Source organism: Anabrus simplex, chromosome 2, assembly GCF_040414725.1.
Source record: "Anabrus simplex isolate iqAnaSimp1 chromosome 2, ASM4041472v1, whole genome shotgun sequence".
Lineage (NCBI taxonomy): Eukaryota > Metazoa > Arthropoda > Insecta > Orthoptera > Tettigoniidae > Anabrus > Anabrus simplex.
The window spans coordinates 555,110,005-555,137,225 of record NC_090266.1 but is presented as its reverse complement, the minus strand read 5'-3'; the positions used below and the strand labels follow the sequence as shown (position 1 = coordinate 555,137,225).

Genomic DNA, 27,221 nt, shown 5'->3' with positions numbered 1-27,221 from the left:
TAGGTTTAACGGCGTAAGCAAGTCTTCATTTGGATCAGTCAAAAGCCAATCGAGACTGATAATTTGTAACTGTATATTCCTTATAATAATAATAATAACTCATGGCTTCTAACTTTACCTGGTCGGTGATAGGGAAGAAATACGTATCCTTAGCGAGAGTGATTGGGTTCAGGTTGAAGATGTTTCGCTGAGCAATGAACGGCGTGCTGTGATGGGACACCAGATTGACATCTTCAGTTGGGCTCTCAAACTGGATCTGCATCTGCACTTGACTTTCCGTTTTGTTGATATTGGTTTTCAGGTTTAGCGGTGGTAAGTTAATTACTGTGGAAGTATATGATGCTGCCATGAACTCCATATCATCCCACTGATGGAATGCCGTCAGTTCTGCCATTAGCTGTGTTGCATACCTGTAATCAGTAATCTTAGCATCACCTATCCAAATAAATAAATAAATAAATAAATAAATAAATAAATAAATAAATAAATAAATAAATAAATAAATAAATACATGTACGTACATTGCAATATGGTGATTATCGGGGTATAGGAACAGCTCAGCTAACGTCATTGAAGTGTACCATAATCTTAAGAAGGTTTCATAGTTGCTGAGGTATTAATTTGAGTTTTACTAACATTTAACATACCAAACGTAGTAACCCCCTCTTAAGTCCATGTCCCTAACCTGTAGAAACTAAATGCGAGCTATGTTGGCGCAGATGTGTTTTCGAAACAGTTAACTAGATAGCAGCACCCTCTTGCAGTAGAGTGAAACAGTAGTGAATGGCAGGACTCGCGTGGTTATTATCCCAGACAATATCAATATTAAAAAAAACTGTAAGACACATCTCCTATTTTTCATGATTGTATATTTACTCTGTTCTTTCGTTTCACTTAAATAGAGAAAATTTACAACCTGAGATTAAGAGAATCTGTACTATTGACGATGAAAGGTTTAACCAGGCAATGTGTGGGTGGTAATATGTAGGTCACGACACGTGTGATCATGGCGCGAAATATTAATGAAGGACAGACTTGTTCCTATTTCCGGACACTCGATTGTTCCGAATTCCAGACACCAATACATACCGACGATATATTCAAAGCTAGGCAAGGGCGCCTATACCCGGGGGCAAGGTGGGGCCGCGGCCCCCCTCTAGCTCTCACGGAAAGGCAAAAATCTAGTGTAGAGACGTGTTTTCCTTTCAAGAAAATGATTTAAAAGTCAGTATTACGTAAAAGCGGTAGTACCATCCACCACCAAGAGGCAGGGGACATTGTGGGTTATTCTACCGCAGAATACAAATCACCGTTTATCTTCCAAAATATTAAAATTACTATGTACCCCCAGGTCTGGTCCCCCTCTACAAACTGTCATATGGGCGCCCATGGTTAATTGTACAGGTTAAAGAGACCACCGATATATATAGACATAATTATTGAATATAATTACCCTTTTACGTTTGATAACTTTGGTTCTCATACTATCAATTCAACTAAGAGGAATGCCCAAGGCAAAGGGGTCTGACTTTTTCTCCACATATCAGTAAAGTAGATACATTCTGAGATGATGAAATTACACAGTAAACACAACACAATAGGGTTGGGCAGACCGGAACAGTCAGTTGTTTCGGAACATTAGGAGCTTGAGATGGAGTGTTTCGGTACAGTGTGTCGACACACGGCACACGGCACATGGGAATATAACTGCGCAGTAGAGAGAACTTCGTGAGGCAACATAACATGCTCCACGTCAGCGGGAAAGTGCTGCTGTACCGGAAGTGCTGTGTGTAGTTATGGTCAGCATAAAGCTGCACGGAACGTGAAGGAACAGTCGGAACACTGAAATTCGTGCCCAATAATCACGTTTAGAGGCTGCTTTTAGATTAAGATTTTTTCGGTGAATATGAAATATATAACACGATCACAATGGCAATACAGGTGTTTAAAAGTAACTAATCCAAGGATATTTTCACCAGTTGAATGTATCGGCCTGTATTGTGAGTAATTAGGGCGAGGATAAAACTTCACGGCACGTGAAAAAGCAGTCGGAACTCTGAAATACGCACCCAAAAATATGTCTAAATATTGTTTTTAAAATAAGAATGTTTTCATTTATTCTGAAATACACCTACCTCAAACACGTCCTAAATTGTTTTAAAAATGATAAGGACCATACAGTGGAATCTCGATATCTCGAATCACCTCGGGAACTACATTTTATTTCGGGTTATCGAAATTTCGATATATAAAGAATACTGCTTTTGGGAGCCTCCGTGGCTCAGGCGGCAATGCGCCGGCCTCTCACCGCTGGGTACCGTGGTTTAAATCCCGGTCACTCCATGTGAGATTTGTGCTGGACGAAGCGGAGGCGGGACAGGTTTTTCTCCGGGTACTCCGGATTTCCCTGTCATACTTCATTCCAGCAACACTCTCCAGTATCATTTCATTTAATCTGTCATTCCTTAATCATTGCCCCAGAGGAGTGCGACAGGCTTCGGCAGCCGACACACTTCCTATGCTCGCCGGTAGATGGAGGCTTTATTCATTCCATTCCTGACCCGGTCGGATGACTGGAAACAGGCTGTATATTTTCAGAGAATACCGTTTTTGAGCATGTATAGCGCATCATTGAATCATACGTATCTACGGGCTTATACTGAATACATTATTTTTAACAGTATTTAAAAATATACAAACAAACTTTATTTTACGTCATCACTTTAATTATAACCCTGATTCCAGTAACCTTTAAAAGACAGGATACAGTACATGCAGTAGTGGAACAAGAAACATACCTCGGTTAACACCTTTGGAAAAAATTCGTTAGTCTCTTCTGTTTGTTACTGTTAACTTTTCCTTCCTTCAGTTGAAACTTCTCGTCAATACCACGCAGCCGAGATTCGTAAACGGAGCTTATCATCCGCGAATCCGGGGGGTTGCTTTCGTACGTGACCGGTTATTAGTTCACACCCGAGAAACAGCGAGGCTTTCCCGATTTTCTGATCACTAGAAATTTTAGATGTTCGGTTCCCGTCATTAGCACCCACCATCACTGTAACCCTTTCCTTACTTGTCAACTGTTCCTCACAAACCACAACTGCCGTATCGCACAGTTAATTCGAGTCACAGAGTATTTTTGCTTCAAGAGAGGAAATGTTTGCTTCGAGAAATCGAGAAATTCCAGTAACCGAATTTCGAGTAATAGAGAAATAAATACACGTCAAGAATAGGACAAACGCGCGGGAAATTTAAGTTACTTCGAGATAATGAAAATTCGAATAATGGATGTTCGAGATATCCAGGTTCGACTCTACATGTTTATGTGGTATTGATTATTTTAGTGATGTTTCTGCACGAATGGGATCATGAATTCAGTGCGGTCTGTGCCAAATATGGTTTCACGAAGTATATGTGGGAACAGCATGAAAACGTGACTTTGTGTGTCGCTGATGTGTTGTAAAACAATATGAAATGTAAATACTAATGTTCCGTGCATGTGTTAAGTTGAATAGTGGGGAACGAAACCGTCGTAACTGGTAAAAATATAATGTCCGGGAAATGGCACACTATGTTTCTGTGATGTCCGGATTTAAGAGCATCTGTTCCAATTATCGGACGTTTTCAATTATTTTTTTAAAATATTGTTTTATGTAATTATGTAATATTATCTAAATATTATTACTCCCACTAGTATCATTAAAGCGTATAATATGAAACTGTATATATCCAAAAACATCTGAAATGTCCGGATATAGGGCCCCCTACCCTATTCACAATCTGATTGAGCTGTAATACCATCTAGTGGCAATGTAACGCACTCAACGTAACGCAAAAATGTGTCTCATAACTAGACATTGTTGCTTTAGTTTCCAAGAAAATAAGTTTAAGCGCCTATATAGGAGGAAAAGTGTATAAAATAGATTCTTGTTGGGGCCGATGACCTTGGATGTTAGGCCCCTTAAAACAACAAGCAAGCATCAGATTCTTGTTGTTTAAAAAAATTGCAATGAAACTAATGAAATGCATCTGATGGAATACTGTACAAGTATAAATAATACCGTGTGTTCATATAAGACTATTGAAAAAAATATACAAGGCACATCCAGACTAATAGAACTACTACGACAAAGTAGTTACATGCAATAACTCAAATCTACGTACTTAATGGATCTAGACCTCAACGGAGTTATACTGTCCAGGTACCTTAGGCATAATTCTGTTCCTGACTGACATGTATCACTTCTTTTCCCTCCGCAAATTTCCTACTCCACATTCCCCTAACAATGTTAAATAATTTTGCAATTCTGCCCGGGTGCATCCACAGCTAATTTTCTTTATCAATTTTTCTTACATCATCTTCATCTATAAATTTCTCTCGTATTTGTCTTGTCTCTAAACAATATTTTATAGGGTGTGCCCATCCCATTTCTTCAGAACATAGTGAAAATTTATTTTTCATCACTATTTTTTCTATACGGTACGCTTTATTTTTGTGTATCCCCATCACCCACCAAATTATATAACTCGTTCCCTTATTTGTTATAATCTCTACATCTATCCTCATTCTCCCACTTACATTACAAAATTCCTCTAACGACCTCATACTTTTACATTGTGAAGCAATACGTTATACAGTCCCTTTCCCCATGTGTTCATATATTTTAAATACTTAAAACTGTATGATGTAAGATATAATAATGTAGTATGTGCGTACAAGAGCTTAAATATGGCTGACATGAAATCACTAAAAGTGACAAATAGCTGATCAGCGCAACATTAAATGTTATCATGCACCATTGTCATTCTCACAGTCGTCTCTACCATAATATTGTGAACAATAAATCACTAACAACGTACCCAAATGTTGTGGTGGACAGGATTACTCAGAATGCAAAGAATGATCTTTGAGCATCTGCAGAAGTGACCGGAACGTACTTGCATAATGAAACCATAACAGGATAAAATCCTTCTGGTAGGACTGCGTTGCACTCATTGAGAATATCTAACGCACTTTTCTGTATTATATACCTCGGATTTCTGTCAGAAACCATTTGCAGTAGGCCCATCTTTAAAACAATGCCTGCAACGTTACCTGTACCTTTTTTCAGCCGACACTCTGCTTTAGTAAACAAAGATATTGATTCACTAAAGATGAGTTTTGACGATAATTGCTTTATAGTGTTTGCCGCCCCTAGTCTCTTCTCTCGTAGTGCATCTTAATGCACTACGATTCAGCTTCCGAGAAAGTGTTGACAACCTTTTTTATACACGGGATCAACGAGCTAGAGTAATACAATGCCAACCATCCAACAGATTTTGTGTGGCAATCAGAAAAGTAGAATACGATTTCAGTTACAGTAAAATAATAATAAATTGACTTCAGTTGCAATAAATTGCAATAAATGGAGCTTACTTACAGTAAAATATATTTTCTTTAAGAAGGCCTTGTAGTTGGTGATGTATAAGAATTTGAATTTTACTCAAACTTAAGTTAATAAAAGGAGTAGCTCCTCCATGAAATACATGTCCATAACCTGTAGAGATTACATGTGAGTTATGCTGACGGTGGGTCAGTAGATGCAGAAGTGAGTCTCGGCCCATAAGTGGCCACGGCTGGTCCGTGGTCCAACAGCTCTGCACTCTGACCGGCCAACCGAGCAGAGGAGGGGTGGCTACGAATCTACCACGGCTCTACGCCTCTGGCATTCCGGAGATGGGACAGGGCTGGACCTCACGGCGGGCCCCAACCGTCAGCTGTCCTGAGAATAGTTTTCCGTGGTTTTCCATTCTCCTGCACTAAGGCTAATGCCAGGACAGTTCCTAGTATAGGCCACGGCCGCCAAGCCCCTCGCCTTCTCCGAGCATCTCCTTCAACGTAACAAAACTCCCAGCATGAGAGACGGCGTCACCGTCTAAGAGGCTCACCTCCCCCTTCAGGGGAGGAATAAAAATATTTTAGTAGTAGTAGTATGTCGACGGTCATGGCGGATCATAGGAGATAGTATTGTCGGGCTGAGCGGGTCAGATGGTAGAGGCGCTGGCCTTCTGACCCCAACTTGGAAGGTTCGATCCTGGCTTAGTCCGGTTGTGTTTGAAGGTGCTCAAATACTGTACGTCAGCCTCGTGTCGGTAGAGTTACTGGCAGGTAAAAGAACTCCTGCGGGACTAAATTCCGGCATCTAGGCGTCTCCGAAAACCGTAAAAATAGTTAGTGGGACATTAAGCAAGTAACATTATTATTGAGATTGTATTATACAGGTTTAGTCACTTAAGTTGTTACACGGAAATAACGTCTAAACCATTGAAAGTATCGGTATTCTGTTTTCATATTCGTAAATGATACCCAGAGGCTTGTAAAATAATGTGCTACTTATTCTCATGGGGGTGACTAATAACCGTGATGTTAATACGAACTCCATATTTTTAAATGGAAAGGCGCGAATACATACAGGTGGTCTAAAATTTCAATTTCAATTTTCAGTTGCTTTTTAATATATCAATAAAAACCGCATTTGGGCTTTTGCGTGCCGCATCAGACAGCGTACGTTCGGCCAAGGGCGTATTGGCACGGAAGCTGTTTCCTGGCATTAATTCCAGCCACTGAACGGATACCAGGCATATACTATAAACTATCGTAACAAAATGTGATGCACCGTAATATACCCTGGGTGTGCAACGTTATTAATAATAATAATGTTATTTGTTTTACGTCCCACTAACTACTCTTTTACGGTTTTCGGAGACGCCGAGGTGCCGGAATTTAGTCCCGCAGGAGTTCTTTTACGTGCCAGTAAATCTACCGACACGAGGCTGACGTATTTGAGCACCTTCAAATACCACCGGACTGAGCCAGGATCGAACCTGCCAAGTTGGGGTCAGAAGGCCAGCGCCTTAACCGTCTGAGCCACGCAGCCCGGCTGCAACGTTATTGTATGACTGGTGAGCACACAACAGGGAAGGAAGATTAATGCTTTGCTTTGCTTTGTTTTGTTTTGTTTTGTTTTGTTTTGTTTTGAAATCTATGTGTAACAGGTTGCGCTCAGTTTGGAGTCTTTCCCCGCGGATGGGAATTGGAAGGATTTGGAAAGGACGTGGGCCGTGGCCTATCTCAAAGGTACCAAGTCAAAGTATATATTTTATCATCATCATCATCATCTGTTTACCCTCCAGGTTCGGCTTTTCCCTCGAACTCAGTGAGGGATCCCACCTCTACCGCCTCAAGGGCAGTGTCCTGGAGCTTCAGACTCTTGGTCGGGGGATACAACTGGGGAGTATGACCAGTACTTCGCCCAGGCGGCCTCACCTGCTATGGTGAACAGGGGCCTTGTAGGGGGATGGGAAGATTGGAAGGGATAGGCAAGGATGAGGGAAGGAAGCGGCCGTGGCCTTAAGTTAGATACCATCCCGGCATTCGCCTGGAGGTGAAGTGGGAAACCACGGAAAACCACTTCGAGGATGGCTGAGGTGGGAATCGAACCCACCTCTACTCAGTTGACCTCCCGAGGCTGAGTGGACCCCGTTCCAGCCCTCGTACCACTTTTCAAATTTCGTGGCAGAGCCGGGAATCGAACCCGGACCTCCGGGGGTGGCAGCTAATCACGCTAACCACTACACCACAGAGGCGGCGTATATATTTTATTCCTGTTAAAAAAATTAACCCTCCCTGTTCTGTCATGTGTTCGCATGCCATACACACTTTGCAAACCCATCACATGTGTACGATATGCTTGCATGCCTGGTATCCATTCTGTGGCTGCATCACACCCAGGGAACTACTCGCGTGTCAAAATGTCCTTGCCCGACTGCACGCCGTCTAATGCGGCATGCGAAACCGCGCATGTTGTTCTTATTGATATCTCAGAAAGTAACTGTCCGATTTTGAAAATACTTACATATTTGAACGTGTACGCAGTTGAACTGTTAGGCCAACTACACTAATTTGTGCCGTTCCATTTCAAAATATGGAGTTAGTATTAATATCTAGGTTATTAATCACGCCATGAGAATACGTAGCACATTATTTTATTATTATTATTATTTTACAAGTACCTAGGTATCATTTACGAATATGAAAACAGAATACCGATATCTCTAATGGTTTAGACGTTATTTCCGTGTAACACCTTAGGTGAATAACCCTGTATTACAGCCTACATAAATTTGAAATATATAGACAAAAAGAAAATAATTTTCTACTTCCAGGCCTTTCCCCCAATTTATTGGGATCAGCACGTGATGACGATTTGGCCCCGTTTTATATCGGGATGTCCTTCCTGACGCGAAACCTATATGGAGGGATGTATCCACTGTTGCGTGTTTCTTTGGTGCACTGTATACAAATAAAGAGAACTGTATTAAAAAGAACACAAACATCCAAGTCGCCATACCAGGGAATTTACTATACGCAGTAAAATTACCCACTCAGGCTGGGAATCGAACCCGGCGTCCTCTGGTTGGATACAACGTGAATCCGGTATATGAGAATTACAGGGTTGATCAGACCGTCAGCAACACATGGCACCTCTTCATGTACCGGATAATAGATATAATCGCAATTGACCGAGAAAAGGACGTTGCATATATTCTGGACTCCATCATCAGATGAGAGGTCGACTCCAGTCAGCCAGCAGAGATAGACGCGGAGAAGCGTCCTACCTATGCCACAACCATCAGCTAGTTCAAAGAATCACAAACCATTTCCTGTATAAGGGTTGTAGGACTTTTCATCGGAACATGAGAAACCATATCAAAATTCTTAGTTGAGTTTTTCAAAAGTGGGGGCATTACCAAGAATCAATACTGTGATTTAGCCGTCTTGGCCATTAAAGGGTCAGTCCAAATTGTTAGAAATTACCTCTATAGTGGTACATACGAGAAGGATTAACGCCAGAAAACTCTTCATGTTTAAACATACATTCAATATTTAAGTGGTATGGTATATTTTATCAGATTTAGGCATCCTATCATTGAAGGAAGTACAAATAAATAAAACATAACTTGCTCGGTAAATACTTTAAAATAATAAAATATAGGGTAAGGCATGAGGAATTTTCATGCTTCTGCCAAATGTACGGAAATATTTGTTTTTGTAATGATGTTAATGGTCTCTTGAAACACATTACGAATCCTCATGAACCAGATCAATGGCGTCTGTTTATAGATAGTTCCAGTAGAAGTCTCAAAGCTGTAGTACTGCACAATGGGAACAAGTTTCCTTCCACACCAATAGCCCATTCTGCACAAATTAAGGAGACATATGAAAATATGAACCTGCTCTTGGAGAAACTAAATTATAGATGTTACAAATGAGATGTTTGTGGTGATTTTAAGATTTTGGGATTTCTTCTGGGCCTTCAAGGTGACTACACCAAATATTTTTGCTTCCTCTACCTGTGGAATAGCAGAGCAGATGATCAGCATGTACACCAGTAAAGAATGGCAAACAAGAAAAGAACTCGTTCCAGGTGCAAACAACGTAAGAAATGAGCACCTTGTGTCCGGGAAGAAGATTTTGTTACCACCGCTCCATATCAAACTTGGACTTGCTAAACAATTCATCAAAGGTTTAGACAGCAACAAAAGATCTCTGAGCTTCATCAGACAAATGTTCCCCAACTTAAATGAAGCAAAATTAAAAAGGCGGAATTTTCACCGGCCTCAGATTCGTGTTATATTAATAAGAACTTGTAGATGCAATGACTATTTATAAACAAACTGCTTGGCATGCTTTTAGAATGGTAGTGTAACAGTTTTTGGGCAACGATAGAAGTGAGAATTACATGAAACTGATAAAGAATTTGATACAGAATTATCATGTACTTGGATGTTTTCTTCTTCTTCTTCTTCTTATTATTATTATTATTATTATTATTATTATTATTATTATTATTATTATTATTATTATTATTATTATTATTATTATTATTATTATTATTATTATTATTATTCTTGGGGTCTCTTTAAAAGTTCCTTTTAGCGTTGACCTCAAAGTTCTTTTGCTACCATGAGTTTTCCTTCATCCCCACCTAGTTATACCTGCTCCCTTCAAAAATGTGCAGGTCCTCCTAATTGGGTAGTCTCAGATGTTTCTTCTCTCTTCAACAGGTAATCCCAGCGTTGAGATTCTAATTCTTCCCAGCGCTTCACATTCAAAGAGTATGTGTTCAGCTGATTCTTCCGCATCGTTACATTTCCTACATACATTGTCTCTTATTACTCCAAATCCAAGTAGGTGCTTTTTAAGATGGCAGTGTTCAGTCAGCAGTCCTACTACCCATTTTATATTTTCTCTGCTGAGTTCCAGCAGTTCCTTAGTATGCTTGTTGTTTAGGCTTTTTATTAGTTCTTTCGCAAGCCTGCATCCTCGAAACTGTTTCCAGTTTTCTATTTGTTTCCTTTGTACCCATTTACCTATGTAGAGGCGGGCTTGTCTACAAGAGATCCCACATACTGGTTCTGGACCCACAAAAGGTGTTTCTGACCCTTTTCTTGCCAGTTTATCTGATTTTTCATTACCTTCTATGCCTGCATGCCCAGGTACAGATATTATTTTACAACATTGTACTCTGAGAGCTTGAGGAGAAGTGTATGACAATACCAAACAATTTTGGATGTAACCCGGACAGCTTCAAGTATCTTAATGGCTGCTTGGCTATCTGTAAATATGAAAATGTCCTTATCTCTGTAGTTCATTTCCAGCTTTTCATCAAGGCATGCAATGATGGCTATCACTTCAGCTTGAAAAACTGTGCTGTGTCTGCCTAGGCTCATTTGGATTCATCTCTCAGGTTTTTCTCCGTTGATCCCTCCTCCTGTTCCCTCCTCATTCCTTGGGTGATCTGTCCATCACACTGTATATTCCCTATCAGTTTTCCATCTGTTAATGTCCAGTATTCCTTTTTAGTTATCTGGGTCTCAAATATATACTTTGGAATCATATAATCAGCTGGCATGTGTAAAACTTCCCCTGTAATTACTCTGTTAATTTTACAGTGACCTAGATTGGGCCTTTGAGCCTTCCATCATCCATTTTTCTCCAATCGACAGGGTATTCAAGGCTTCTGTCAGCGTAGTTTTCATTGCCCCGGTTATGGCTATGCATGCCATTCTCTGAAGGCTATTTAATTTGCTACTGACTTTTCCTTGACTTGCTTTCATCCACCAAATTATTGCTGCATAGGTCATCAGTGGTCTAATGATCATTACTTGGATGTAGAATGTCGGTGAATATGCACTATTTGTTTTCTATTGTTGATTACTTTAGGCCAAATTTAGGAACTGTAAATGAAGAACACGGTGAACGCTTTGACTAAAACATTCACTGCATGAAAATAAGGTATCAGGGGCACTGGGAATGTGCTATGATGGGTGACTATGTGTGGGGTATAGTACGAGCAGAGGGATCAGAAAAACATAAGAGAAACAGCCGATATAATGTATATTTTTGAATGTCACCGTCGTTGTATGGAGAATCAGCGCTATTAAATAGTTTGACACTTATTCCCACCAATTTTTGAGGTACTGTATGTTAGATTTCTTCCGTAGGACTCTAGCTGTATTAAATAACCATGCAATATTAGTCGATTTTAAGAAAATTGAACAATTCTTGTCACTCGAAATAATGACACTAAAGACAAGCTACTTATATACTCATAATCAGCATCCCCGAATTAAGCAATGAACGCACACAAAAGTAAGATTAACAAAAACTGCGTAATGTTTGCTACGTAGTGTGATTTGAAAACATAATTCGATACTCGCGCCGATACTGCTGAATTTAGCGTATTAGATCGCATCCCGGACGAATTGAAGTGGGCTTTGCGCAGCGATGTTGCTAAAACTTCAGGTGGCTTAGACCGGCTTGAGAGCGATCAGCATCAAACACAAACACAGCCGGTGTCACAGTAGCGCGATCCTGTCAGCTCGGAGGCCCGTGCTCATGGCCAAGTTTCTTCTTCGATTGGTGCTCTCAAACAGATTTAACAACATCGCCGCACAAAGCGACTTTGAATTCATCCGAGAAGCGATGAAATGACAACGACGCGAGATATCGACCCTTTTCAAATGGTCTGTTAGTATGTCCAACTCTCTACGCTCGTATGCGCGCTTTACGCTGTTCCCGACCACCCTGTAGAAGTACAATTATAATTCCATCTGTATAGTACTTAAAGTTTTGCCTTTTTACCTCGGATTAGGCATGCAAAGGTCGAAACTAGGTTCAGTTCAAGTTATCTCTGTCAGTCTGTTTGTTCGCGTTGGCATGATGAAAAAAAATGGCTGAACAGAATGCAAACTCGCTATTACGGCTGCCGGGTTATATAAGTGTACAAAGATGTAGCACTATTCAAAAACCAAACCAAACCCCATGGCACTACAGCCCTTGAAGAGTCTTGGCCTACCAAGCGTCCGCTGCACAGCCCGAAGGCCTGCAGATTACGAGAGGTCGTATGGTCAGCACGACGAATCCTCTCGGCCGTTATTCTTGGCTTTCTAGACCGGGCAATATTCAAAACGAACCGCCAAATTTCTCCAGTAATATCAGCTGCATCGAGAACTCCACATAGTTAGAGTAGTAAAAATATTATTTCCTATATTTTATCTTCCATACGTTTTTGTATTGTTTTTTACAATTTGCTTTACGTCGCACCGACAGGGATAGATCTTACGGCGATGATGGGATAAGAAAGGGCTAGGACTGGGAAGGAATCGACCGTGGCCTTAAAATGGGAAAATGGGAAACTATCGAAGATCATCTTCAGGGCTGCCGACGGTAGGGTTCGAACCCACTATCTCCCGAATGCAAGCTGATAGCTAAGTGACCCAAACCGCGCAGCCAGTTGTTTGGTCATAAGTGTTTACTATACAAGACCTAACAACGGAGTTTTCCCTCAAACGTCCAAATATTTTCGGAGAAATTTGTTCCATATAAAAGCACATTACCGGTATGTAAAATACAATTTCTAATCGTTTATACACTATACATTTTACCATTGTTGCTGTTGTTTGGGTCACCAGTCCATAGAGTGGTCCGTGCCAACCTATCCTGTATTATAATTTTCATTTCTATGTAACTACCACATCCTACATCTACCCTAATCTGTTTGTCAAATTCATACCTTGGTCTACCCATGCCGCTTTTACCACCTACACTTTCCTCAAAAACTAACTGAAGAAATCCTGAGTGTCTTAAGATGTGTTCTCTCACTCTATTACTTCTTCTGGTCAAATTTCGCCAAATCTTTCTCCTCTCACCAAATCGATTCAGCATCTCTTCATACGTGATTCGACCTACCCATCTCACCTTCAGCATTCTTACGTAACACCACATTTCAAAAACCTTCTATTCTCTTTCTTTCTGAGCTAGTTATCGTCCAAGTTTCATTTCCATATAATGCCACGCTCTGGCTGAAAGTCTTCAAAAGTATAACACGTGTATGCATAAGTTTTTGCCGGTTTTTTTTGCTAAAGAAACGTAATTTTGTTCATTCAAAATATTGGTCACCGGCTTCTACACACTTCGCCCATCTTTCAGGCAAGTCATGAATAACACGCCAGAAAAACTACTTGTCTTTTGCAGCAAACCATATGTAGAGCCATTTTCCAACTTCCTCGAAATTGCTGAAGTGCTGCTCTGCGAGCGCGTGCCTCATTGATGCGAGGAGGTGATAGATGGTACAAGGTCGGGGGGTTACCGCGGGTGCGGAAGGATGTCCATCCCATCCAAGCGATTTCTAGGTGTCTGTCTCTGGCGCATTGTCGTGTAACAAAATCACTTTGCCATGTCTTCTGGCCCATTCCGGTCGCCTTTCGATCAATGCATGCTTTAAATTAATCATTTGTTGGCGATAGCGTTGTGCATTAACGGTTTCGCCGGGCTTCAAGAGTTCATAATACACAATACCGTTCTGGTCTCACCAGACACGAGCATGGTCTTCTTGCCAGAGCAATTTGGCATTGGTATTCAAGGACTGGCCTCGCCAGGTGACAGTTACGATTTTCTCCGCTTCGGGTTGTCAAAATAAATCCATTTTTCGTCACCCGTCACAATTCGGTACAAAAATGATTTTTTTCGTGGCGATGAAGCAGCATTTCACAAGTGACTTTGCGATTTTCCATTTGCCGTTAATTCAAATCCTGTGGGATCAATTTACCGAGTTTACTGATCTTCCCCTTTGCTCGTAAACGTCTGCTGACTGTTTCTTGTTACACATTTAATGCTTGTGCCAATGGCTGTTGAGTTTGAGTTGGGTCATCATCCAGAGCACGCACTGTCTTTCACATTGAAGTTGAAAATGAAAAATGAAAACCTACAACCTGTTTTCCAGTCATTGACCGGGTCAGGGATGGAATGAATGAAGCACTACGATGGTGTCGCCACTCCCAAAATGATTTATTAATGAGTGATAGATGCTATGAAACGAAAATGAAGATTGTTGCTGGAATGAAAGATGACAGGGAAAACCGGAGTACCCGGAGAAAAACCTGTCCCGCCTCCGCTTTGTCCAGCACAAATCTCACATGGAGTGACCGGGATTTGAACCACGGTATCCAGCGATGAGAGGCCGACGCGCTGCCGTCTGAGCCACGGAGGCTCCACTCACATTGAAGTTACCACGTTTAAATAGTCGAAACCATGTCTCATATGTTCTAATCGATGGAGCATGTTCACCATATGTTTCTACCACCAAACGATGACTTTTCACAGCCTTCTTTTTGATTAATTAAAAAAGCAACGCGTGCCGCAAATGTTCTCTTTCAGGCACAAACGTCGACATGATCACTGAACGATACAACACAGAGGTAGGGTGTGGCGGACTCAACTTGTGTGTGTTGGTGGGTTAATGTCAAACGAACAAACTGACGTATGTGTCAAAATTCATACGCTGCGTACTGTTCGCTGGCGCCATCTCTTAGTGAACCCGGAAAAAACTTACGCATACACCTGGTATTTCTAATTCCTTTATCATTGTTGGAAGTGAGCACATTTATTTTATTAAGAAAGGTCTTCCTTGCTTGTACTAGTTTGAATTTTACGTCCTCCTTACTTCTGCCATCATTAGTTATTCTGTTACGCAAGTGACAATAAATATCTACTTCCTTTAAGATTTCATTTCCTAATCTAATATTTCCTGCATCACTTGACTTCATTACACTGTATTCCATTGGTCTTATTTTGGATTAATTTATTTTCATCTCGTACTCCTTCTCCAAGACTGTGACCAGACCATTCAGCAGTTTCTCTAGATCTTCTGCAGACTCAGATAAAATAACACTATCACTGGTATATCTCAGAGATTAGATTTCTTCTCCTTAGGTTCCGATTCATTTTCCAAATTCCTCTTTGATTTCCTTTATCGCCTGATCTATGTAAACACTGAAAAGGAGAAGGGACAAACTGCAGCTTTGCCTCAGTCCTTTCTGGGTTGCTGCTTCTTTTTCATAGCCTTCGATTCTTATCACTGCAGACTGATTTTGTGCAGATTGTGGAACATTCTTTTTTCTCGGTATCTGATCCCGATCACCTTCAGAATCACAAATAGCTTGGTCCAGTCAACATTATCGTATGCCTTTTCTAGATCTACAAATGCCATCTACGTAGACTTGTCTTTCTTAATTGGATACTGTAAGATCAAACGTAAAGTCAGGATTGCTTCATATATTCCTACGTTTCTTCTGAAGCCAAACTGATCTTCTCGTAACTCAGCTTCAACTTGTCTTTCCAACTTCTGTAAATAATACGTGTTAAAATTTTGCAAGCCCGATATACTAAACTGGTGATGCAGTAGTTTCTACACTTGTCAGCACCTGATTTCTTAGGAATAGGTATAAAAACATTCTGGCTAAAATCGGATGGCTCTTTCCCTCTATCATACATTTTACACACTAAACAGAATAATCTCCTAATGCTGGTTTCACCTAAGGCGGTCAGTAATTCTGAGGGTTTCATCAGTTCCAGGTGCCTTGTTCCTATTTAGGTTCCTCAATTCTCTGTCGAATTCTGACCTCTAAAATAGGTCTCCGATTTCATCAATATCAAAATCATCTTCTTGTTCCAGAGCCGTATCGTCTATTTCCTTCCCTTGACAAAATTGTTTAAAATGTTCCTGCCATCTTCCTGCCTTGTCTTCTTTCCCTAGGAGTGGTATTCCATCTGAGCTCGTAATATTCATACACCTAGTTTTCCCTTCTACAAAGGTTTCCTTCATTTTCTTGTATGCAGCATCTACCTTTCCTACGACCATACAAACTTCAACATCCTTCGACTTCTCTTTCAGCAATTCTTCCTTAGCTGACCTACACTTTTTATCTATTTCATTCTTTAACCTCATGTATTCTATTCTGTCCTCCTCATTCTTTTCATTCTGGTATTTTCGCCGATCATACGAATCATAATAATTTAGATATTCAGAAATTTAGATACATGTTCCAGGTCCATAAGCGGTGAGCATCAGTGATTTTGACTGATCATTGTTAATTGACTCATGATTTGTCCTTCTGCTGCCACTCATCTCTGCTAGATAGCATTCCTGTTGCAATTGTACAGAAATTAACCTGTCAACGATGGGTTCAACAGCTAGTTATATAATATAAGGTGAAGAAAAATGGCAATGTGCGTACATGCATTATATTACTGGTTTTCAAATAATAGTAAAATATTAGTAGAGGGGACTAATATAACATTGTTTGTCAATTAATGTATTTTTGTGCGGTACCTATATCTACGAAAGAAGATAATAATTATTGTGAATGGAATACAAACATAACGTTGAAGTTTGCGTCCAAATTCATGTGATCCGAAGAAAGCTTAGCCTCCCCAGAAAACTGGAAGGCCGACAGTGACTTTACACGTAGGGAGATTGGAAATCCCATTTCGTTCGTTGTTTCGATAATTATTCCGTCTTGGTCCATCTTCTGATAGTGGTAATCTTTTCCTGACTTCATCTGTTCCACAGTTTTACCACCAGCTGTACTGAAAAAAAAGCCAAAAGTTAAGACTTACATCGTTGGAGAGCGAAAATTCATAATACAGAAAGTAAAAATGAAATTACTGTATTAAAATGTTTTACATTGAAATGCAATAAATTTAGAGCTAATCACATCCTGGGATTTGTTAGTTCTATAGTATGTCTAAAGAATGCGCACTTTCAGATGATAGTAACTTTAAAAGCAGAGTGACACATGTCACTAGCGACTTAGAAATTATAATTAATAATGGTGTGTGGCCTCCGAAGAGGTCTGGTGCGGGTCTTTTTCTCATAGACGGCCATTTAGGCGACCTGCAGGTCTGTGAAGATGAGGGCCCTACTTAGGATGATTTCTAATGCTGAATACACCGCACACACCCAGTCCCCGAGCCATTGGAATTTACCAATTAAGGTTAAAATCCCCGACCCGGCCGGGAATCGAACCCGGGACCCTCTGAACCGAAGGCCAGTACGCTGACCATTCATCCAACGAGTCGGACAGAAATTATAATTACTGTTAGTGTTAATCGAAGGTAGGAGATTTAAACATTATGATTCCAATTTCAGTCTCTTGTACATCTCTGTGCGTATGATAATGCCTTATTCATGTCTTCGTACACTTCTATAGTAGGATGACTTTTTGTTGCAAGATACCGGCAATCATCTCAATTTGCCAGATCTTTCCTTCTTTTCTTCCTCCCTTCCTTGATAATAACCTACCGATGCATTTAATTCCTGATGGATGCATTCTTCCTGTTCATCAATGACAGCGTCAAAATTTGCAAAAAAGGAGTCCAGTGCGAGTGTAGAAAGTAAAGATTCGATAACGTGTGGACAACCTACGTTCCTATAGATCTCTATGGGATTGTTTACAAAACAGATATAGTTGAGAGCATATATACTTCACACACACACACACACACACACACACACACACACACACACACACACACACACACACACACACACACACACACACACACACACACACACACACACACACACACACACACACACACACACACACACACACACACACTCTGCAGTAGCAGTTACTGCTTAAAAAGAATATCAAGTGGGCAATTCCAGTTCATTATTTCCTTGTCAAATTCTGTGTCTTACGACAACTTCCTTCAAATACCAAAATCCACGAATAACGCTGTCAAATAGTTTGAGCAAAGATTTACATAGCTCTGTAAATCCGTACTATAGGGCACAATACTTCATTCACTACACATGAACCATTGATATTCTTCTTCATGCTTAATTTCTCCCCAAAGACACATGTACCGCTGATATTCTTCATACTTAATTTCTCCCTAAAGAATAACCGTATTATCGTTAAATTTACTTTTGACTTTAACTGTGAGCAAAGAGAATGGATACCATTTCATTCTCATTGTGCCAGGACAATGCATCCAAGCTACTTCTTTATGAATGAACGAAAATACAACGTTCTTCAGCACTGTGGTGACAAACAATTTCCAGTATAAGCTGTCTTTGGAGAAAAGGACGCATCTCATAAAATGATAAACATTGTTTAATGTGAGCTCTGAAAGCTGTGCTACTGGTACCAGTCATTAATATAATCCACTGTAGTAAAGTCCGGCTTCATGGCTAAGTGGTTAGCGTGCTGGCCTTTGATCGCAGGGGTCCCAGGATGGATTTCCGGGAGGGTCGGGATTTTAACCATCATTAATTTCGCTGGCACGGGGGCTGGGTGTATGTGTCGTCTTCATCATCATTTCATCCTCATCACGACGCGCAGGTCGCCTAAGGGAGTCAAATCAAAAGACCTGCTTCTGGCGAGCCGAACTTGTCCTCGGACTCTCCCGGCACTAGAAGCCATACGCCATTTAAATTTTTTCACTGTAGTAAAGTTGAAAAAAATACGAAAATATCCTCAGAGTCATTAGTTTCAGTAAGTCTGTGAGTTCTTCACCACTCGTTAACTCCAGGTGCTCTTTCCGCCACACCGCTAGAAGTGGGTTGCATGGTGGTGCGGCAGGAGGGGGAGTCCTACGGGCACACATGATGCTAGCCCATTTTGAGTAGACATCATTTGTACTGCAGTCACTTGCAGTCTGCAATACTCGCATGATTCGATTTTCTGTATGTCGCTCCTGTCCGCAGTTAATTCAGCATTCGAGCAATTCTGTGGCATTCAGGGGGCCTTATGAAGGTTATACGGCCTCACTCAAGCTCCATATATGGCACAAATTGTACGCACCTATAACTCCTAGCGGGCCAACAACGTTCAGGACAACTGTAGAGCATAGCAGGGTGCTGTAAACTACAGGCTACACCAGGCATGTCAAGGCAACGAGCTGGCTACAATTACGAGCGCTAGCCCTGGACGTTATCAGATAGTGCAAGCACGTTTCTAACTACGGTACACCGTGCAATACACGTATGTATTCTTTCACATATGAACAACCATGATGAAATGTGCTCAAGACGGCGTTTACATAAAGTGTGCCGAACATGCTTTGTAATCACCGTGTACTAGAAAAGTAAATAACTACATTAAAGGTTAGACTATCATAAGCAATGAAGTACAAAATAAAAGGCTGTCATTTTAGGGGCTTAACATGCTCAACTCTCCTGTGAACATTATAAAGCAGAATAACGCGGAATATTCTGCCGGTACCACATCGCTTCTGTACAAAACATCATTCTTTTATAAACTAAAAAAGGGCCATGATAAAAGTAGCATCCCTTCAAGCAACCATGTGGATAGAGAAGTACACAAATACACGCACTAACAAATTATTGTGTCAATCCTTATGCCACAGCCTATGCAGCTGAGTGTGTCAACCATTACTTGCAGACCAAAACAGGTAACTGGAGCCTATCACCGGTAGACGTGTACCGGCTTTTACCTGCTCAACACCCGAACTGTGCAACTTGCCCAAAACTGCTCCTACCTCCGCAACTACTTTGAATAATAATAATAATAATAATAATAATAATAATAATAATAATAATAATAATAATAATAATAATGGTATTACTGTAATACCGTCCGGCTCCATGGATAAATGGTTAGCATGCTAGCCTTTGGTCACAGTGGTCCCGGGTTCGATTCCTGGCGGGGTGGGAAAATTTAACCATCATTGGTTAATTTCTCTGGCACGGGGGCTGGGTGTATGTGTCGTCTTCATCATCATTTCATCCTCATCATGACGCGCAGGTCGCCTAAGGGAGTCAAATAGAAAGACCTGCACCTGGCGAGCCGAATATGTCCTCGGACACTCCCGGCACTAAAAGCCTTACGCCATTTCATTTCACTGTAATACCATTACATAATTACTTAGCATAAAAACGAAGATTTACGGCTTTGGTGCTAGCTCTTGAACCACTTCTCCCTCGTTGCATTTCTGCAGGCGAACTCCTTTAATGTTCGCCCTCTGTCCACTTCATTTTTAATCATACTCAAAGCAAACAATCATTCCTGCATCACTGAGCTGCGTGCATCGTTGTTAATGAGTTTTAATTTTGAGAAAGACCATTCTCCCCTAGACACTGTCACCGGAAGCGTTCGGAATAGTTTCAACTCCACTGAAACATCTGGAACACTCGAGATAATCACGTGTTTCTTAATTATTATTAAATCTGGCAACAAACATGATGTCTCAACATATCGCCCAATATCTATCGTCCCAATACTATCCTCTGTCCTTGAAAGAATACCCCACCGCCGCGACTCCTCTTTTTCACACAGCCGTACCTATCTGAAGAACAACGCGGATTCACTCCCGGAAAGTCATGCCTCACTGACCTCACAGTTCTCAATCACCACATCATTTCAGCAATAGAAAATAAAATAATATCAGTTGGATGCAATCTATATAGATCTGGCCAAGGCATTCGACTCAGTGGATCACACACTTGTTCTTCATAAGCTCGCTACAAGATTTAATATCCATGGCCCCGTCTTGTCATTGATAACAAGTTTCCTCTCCGACAGAAAAAAAAAGAGTGGTACACTCTAAATCTGCCTCATCATGGTTATCTGTGTTATCAGGTGTATCTTAGGGCAGTATTCTGGGACCCCTACTCTTTGTTCTCTGTATCGATGACATAATTCTCTGCACCCAAAATAGTCAGTGTTCCCTCCTCTTGTACGCCGACGATCTGAAAATCCTACGCCTGGTGATTGTGATGAATTACAGACTGTTCTCAACTCGTGTGGTAACTGGTTTAAGGAATGGAATCTTTCTCCCAATGTTAAGAAGTTCAATACAATCTCCTTTTCATTTCTAAAGCAAGGAATGAACACTGCCTATACCATCCAGGGAAATACATTGCAATCGGCTTCTCAGGTAGGAGACCTAGGTGTTATAATAGACTCTAAACTAACATTCTCTGCTCATATTCAGACTATAAAATCACCTGCTATGCGTACCCTAGGCATTCTTTACAGGTTCACTGAAATTAATGATATTATCGCCTAAAAATTATACTTTGTCTCGTATGTTCTCCCCGTTATGTTCTCCGTGCCTAACCTTACAACAACACTCTATCTTCCACCGTCTCCCTCTCTTGGTAACTCACTACCCGATATCGATATATTCACACCTTTTGCATCCTTCAAACAAAAAATTAAATGAATCCTTTGATATCCTCTCCAGGTTTCCATTTTCTTACGGCCACTTACGAAATTATCGTTTTACATCATTTTTATTTCAGCTGATGACTGTTAGCGTTTCATATAACTTGCTATTTACTTTGATTCTTAAGATTCTCATCGCCATGCCTCGACGTGTTTGTGAGAAGTAACGTTGGTGTAAGAGTGATGACTTTGGAAGTACTTGAGACGTAAGAAAGTACCTCATTCAGACATGCTGAAGTTCCTGGTTGTGCTGTAAGAGTACTGAAAAAACCATTATATTCTTTCCCGTTTCTGCATCCGTGCGATGCATATCAGTTACTAGAATGTAACGATTACTAGAAAGTGACGATTACAATTTTATTTCAAGAAGTAAAATACAAGTAAAAATTACATTTTGTACAAAGTAACGATCACAAGTAAAAATTACTAAAATCGTAATTGTTATAAGTAATACAATTACAGTATTTCCCAAGTCTGTCTAGGGCCAAGCATGCTGGTCACTTGTCTAGACTCTGCCAAACGAAATAGGTACACCAAACTATTTCGTGTGACATAATCTATATATATAAAATAAGAGTTTTGTCTGTACATTGCTCAGAATTTGAAAAGAATGGTATTTCTGTATCGGTCATGTCCCCAATAACAAGGAAATGCAGGTTTTACTTTTCCGTAATTTCTGTCTGTCTGTCTGTCTGTCTGTCTGTCTGTCTGTCTGTCTGTCTGTCTGTCTGTCTGTCTGTCTGTCTGTCTGTCTGTCTGTCTGTCTGTCTGTCTGTCTGTCTGTCTGTCTGTCTGTCTGTCTGTCTGTCTGTCTGTCTGTCTGTACACGCATCACTAGAAAACGGCTAAAGGGAATTTAATGAAAATCGGTATGCAAAGTCGGAGAATGAGCCGCTACAATCTAGGCTATAAATCATTTTATTCACGCTGAGTGAAATGGTAGTTTAGGGGAAGGCCTAAAATTTAATTCTCAAATATTTATATTATTAGTGGTCGTATCGATAAATACTACATAACTAAAGTTATATAAAATTAAATTTCCTACCATTTATGTCTTATACATTTTTACCGTACCGACTATGATAACACAGATATTCATGAATTTGTAATTTTGTTATCAACGCCGAGCCAAGAGAAAATGGGTTAACAGAATTTAATGAAAATGGGTGTATAGAGTCAGGGAAAAAGAAACAACAGTCTAAGCTCTAAGTAAATTTATTCACCCTGGATGAAATTGTAGTTTAGGGGAAGACGCCTTAAATGTAATTTTTAAATACCTATGTTATTGGTCCTATCGAAAAGTATTGAATAACAAAAGTTATAGAGAATACAATTTCCGATCATTTATATTTTATTCAGTTTTACCGTACCGACTATGTTAAGAGTGGTATTTCAGAGTCGGGAGAAAACTAAATGTGAAGGCCTACAATATCGAAAGCGCATAACATTGATCAACAATAACATTACATTGATCATTGTTGTGATGTTCTTTGTCTCTTTTGCTGCCTCTCAACTCCGATAGTTGGGACTACTGCTGCGTACCGAGTATAACAGCCTGACTGAATATTGGCGGGAAATAGCTGGGGAGTTAGAAAACTTTCTTCTTTAGCATGCTATTCCTCTGGTTCATACCTTTTCTGATACAGCTGGTACCTAACACATTTGTTCATCATAGTATTGCAGCTAATCGATCCCTACTCTGACGCGCTGTTTTGAATGAGCAGTGTGCATATTTAAGGCAGAGTGTCAGTAGTAGTAATTGTAGTAGCAGTAGTAGTAATATGGCCTGGTCTAGAATAACAATTTAGGCCTGTATGTATGTTTAGTCCTCAGCCCGAAGGCTGGTTGGATCCTCAACAGCTCCGCCATCAGCTGTCATAGATGGCCTAGGCGTCACTGAAGAGGCGTACTAGGGAAAGGAGGAGTGAGGTAGTTTCCCGTTGCTTTCCTCACCGAACCAGAAGTTGCTATTACATATCAGTCTGCCAAGCCCACTGAAATGCATGCACCAACCGCCCCTATGAACAATATTTTCACATCATTCATAGCAGGGACTGGCTGCAGATGGAATGGCATTACTAGCATCACTCATACCTCAGTCACTTTCATTTTGTCAAAGCCAAGGATAAAGCTGAGACAGGACAATGAAAGTAACAAAATTGCTCTAGCCCATACCAGAAGACATAGTGCACTGTAAACACTAGGTCCCGCCAGCAGAGGCAAAATGTAGGCCTATTCCAAATTATAGCACTACAATTCACTAAGTAACTCAAAATTCAACCCTGAAAAGAGCCGTTTCTTAAGAAAAGCTTCCTCCTCTTCACTTCTATTAAATTCTACATTCATTTTATTGCAAATTACCAGTGAAGAGGAAAAATTTGCCTCCAAGTCAGATAGAATTTTCGGCCGACAGTGTAGTGAATTAAGATTTTCTGACTCATCGTGTACTCCTAGGAAACAGATTAGTAAAAGGGCATAGTTTTTGCCCTGGGAGTCTCCACTTTCGACCCACTCCCCGCCGAAAAAAGACGTAGATTGTTCACGGATCACGGCTGTCATTCCAGCTCTGGAACTTTGGATTGTTAGATCGGTAGCGTAGACCTATTCGTTAAAAGTGAGAAAATGTGTGGTTTTTCATTTGATCGAGTATTTCATATGAAAGCACTGCATTTAATAGCAGCATCCCTACTGACGTCATTGTAATGACGTATGTTCATTTCAGTTGGGAAAACCACTAAGACAGTCTTTCTAAGGATGTAAAAGTGCAGAGGGAGAGTGAGTGTCTACCATTATAATGAAAACTTCCCAACCTGATTGTCACTGATGGTAGGCAAGCTGGCCTACCATTACAATGAAAATTCCCTAATTCAGTCTTCATATAAAAAAAGACGTTTGGTGACTTCTCCGTCGTGTTTCTAGGGTAACGTTAAGAGCTATGCAATTTAATACAATCTTGCTCACAACGCGTACACTACGCGTACTAAGGAATGATCTTCATTGGGGTAATCACATAAATATGATTGTAAATAAAGGGTACAGAACTCTGCACATGGTTATGAGGGTATTTAGGGGTTGTAGTAAGTATGTAAAGGAGAGAGCATATTTGTCTCTGGTGAGACCCCAACTAGAGTATGGTTCCAGTGTATGGGACCCTCACCAGGATTTCTTGATTCAGGAACTGGAAAAAATCCAAAGAAAAGCAGCTCAATTTGTTCTGGGCGATTTCCGACAAAAGAGTAGTGTTACAAAAATGTTGCAAAGTTTTGGCTGGGAAGACTTGGGAGAAAGGAGACGAGCTGCTCGACTAAGTGGTATGTTCCGAGCTGTCAGTGGAGAGATGGCATGGGAGGACATCAGTAGACGAATGTTTGAGTGGTCTTTAAAAGTAGGAAAGATCACAATATGAAGATAAAGTTGGAATTCAAGAGGACAAATTGGGGCAAATATTCGTTTATAGGAAGCGAAATTAGGGATTGGAATACCTTACCAAGGGAGATGTTCAATAAATTTCCAATTTCTTTGCAATTATTTAAGAAAAGGCTAGGAAAACAACAGGTAGGGAATCTGCCACCTGGGCGACTGCCCTAAATGCAGATCAGTAGTGATTGATTGATTGATTGATTGATTGATTGATTGATTGATTGATTGATTGATTGATTGATTGATTGATTGATTGATTGATTGATTGATTGATTGATTGATTGATTGATTGATTGATTGATTGATTGATTGATTGATTGATTGATTGATTGATTGATTGATTGATTGATTGATTGATTGATTGATTGATTGATTGATTGATTGATTGATTGATTGATTGATTGATTGATTGATTGATTGATTGATTGATTGATTGATTGATACCTAACCGAGAATTCTGTATACAATGTAAAATTCCGTAGCGAAGCACGGGTACATCAGCTAGTCAGAAATAAACCCAGACGTACCTTTGAGAAAAGCATCCACAGACTGGTTGTCGAAAGGAAAGATCCGTTCCTTGAGGTTGTTCAGTGTGAAGTGCAAGTCACCTTCGAGACGAGGCAACGTGCGAGCGGCAATCTTCAGCTCTTCGTGGATCCACCGGGTAGGATGTGGCACGTTCGACAGAGGTGGCCTCACAAGCTTCAGATCTTCTTTGGGATTCATAAACTCGACCATCAATTGCATTAAAGCATCAGGGTTGGCTGCCCATATCTCAGCCTGTAGGCATAATAGCGTCGATATCATCAGCACCAGAGGTCGGGGAAAGGTCCATAACAGCCACATGGAGCAATCATGAAACAGATCAGCTTAAGCCACGAACAAGGACATTTTAAATTCATTTGAGTAATAATAATAATAATAATAATAATAATAATAATAATAATAATAATAATAATAATAATAATAATAATAATAATAATTAAACAGTAGTAGGGCCTCTCCCTGGAGGAAAGCAACACTTCTAACACCTGAATGCAGTGTAGTCCTTAGAGATAGAGAGAACTTTATGAAATGATTTAATTTTCTACTTGATTAAGGGATGTCAGATACTACTGTTGATTTTGAGTGCCACCTAGGGACTCGAAATGTATAAGCACTAGTAGAGTATTATGCCTACTTGTGGGTTGGCACCAGTGAACTTTGGTCATCTGTTTATAAGTTGGCACTACTGCCAGGTCAGTTCAAACCAACCATTTAGCGCCCAGTTCTTCCATATAAATACTGTAAACTTGAACCTTACGTATCTTCCTTGATCTTGTATTGTACGACAATAAGTGATGTTTTCGTCACAAGGAGACTACGGGCGAGGCTGGGGTAGCATGGAAGGAAGTCGTATAGACTTCTTTTTCTATCCGGTGAACTTGTTTGCCTATAACGACGGGAGGAGACTAGCGTTTCCCCTATAGCATGTAACAGTTAGGGTGTGCCACGATTTACTTAGTTTTTATTTAGGTTTACTTGTCCTTTTAGTTGTGATTATGTAGGTTTCTATGCTGTCTGCGAATGGAGTGTAATTACGCTAATGGGCATCATGTAGTTGGGATGTAGGAGTGCGTACGTTCGTTTCCATTATTCACTTTGCATTTTGGTGACTAATCCTTTCTAAATTCTAAATGTATTCCCTTTTGTGTTTCAGCCTTAAATTTCTTTTCGTCTTAGTCAATAAGTAGTATGGCTTATCCTCCATGTCACCGGGCCTTCTGCCCCACCAGGTTTTATGGCAAGTCATGTCACGAGATTGCTCGAGTGGTTCAGCATACTAGTATATTTAGTATCCGGTCATTTCAATTTAACCTTCTGTTTTGGTCATTCTTCGGTCTTATAGAATGCGCTTCTGCTCCTGTGTTCTAAATCATTCTGATCTCTCTGTTGTTACTGCTTCCTTTTTATGATAAGAACAGCCTGTATCATGCCAAAATGTTCAGCATTTCCACCGGGGATCTAAATGTAAATGTGAATTCATTGGTTGCCAAAGGTTCTCAATACCAGAGATTATCCGCACCTAAAATTCTATGTACCGAAGATTGTGTCTATGACTAGCTAGTCTCACTGACATTTATTTCAAAGACGATACATCTGTTAATGTAACTTATCTAGGATTGACAAGTCTTGTAAAGTGGGAGCTCCTTCTCCAGTTTTAAGCATCAAGCTCTCAA

The 27,221-nt window shown here is 40.3% G+C and overlaps 1 protein-coding gene across 2 annotated transcripts in view; it reads right to left on the bottom strand.

The window, feature by feature from the left end:
• LOC136863599 (vitellogenin) overlaps positions 1 to 27,221 on the bottom strand; it is a 419,790-nt gene that overhangs the window by 136,420 nt on the left and 256,149 nt on the right. For both annotated transcript variants that reach the window (XM_068226214.1, XM_068226215.1), the window contains exons 13-15: positions 25,530 to 25,782; positions 16,763 to 16,967; positions 119 to 410 (exon numbers count right to left, since the gene is read on the bottom strand). In XM_068226214.1, the coding sequence (XP_068082315.1) occupies positions 119 to 410; positions 16,763 to 16,967; positions 25,530 to 25,782 (750 nt within the window). The remainder of the gene's footprint in view (positions 1 to 118; positions 411 to 16,762; positions 16,968 to 25,529; positions 25,783 to 27,221) is intronic.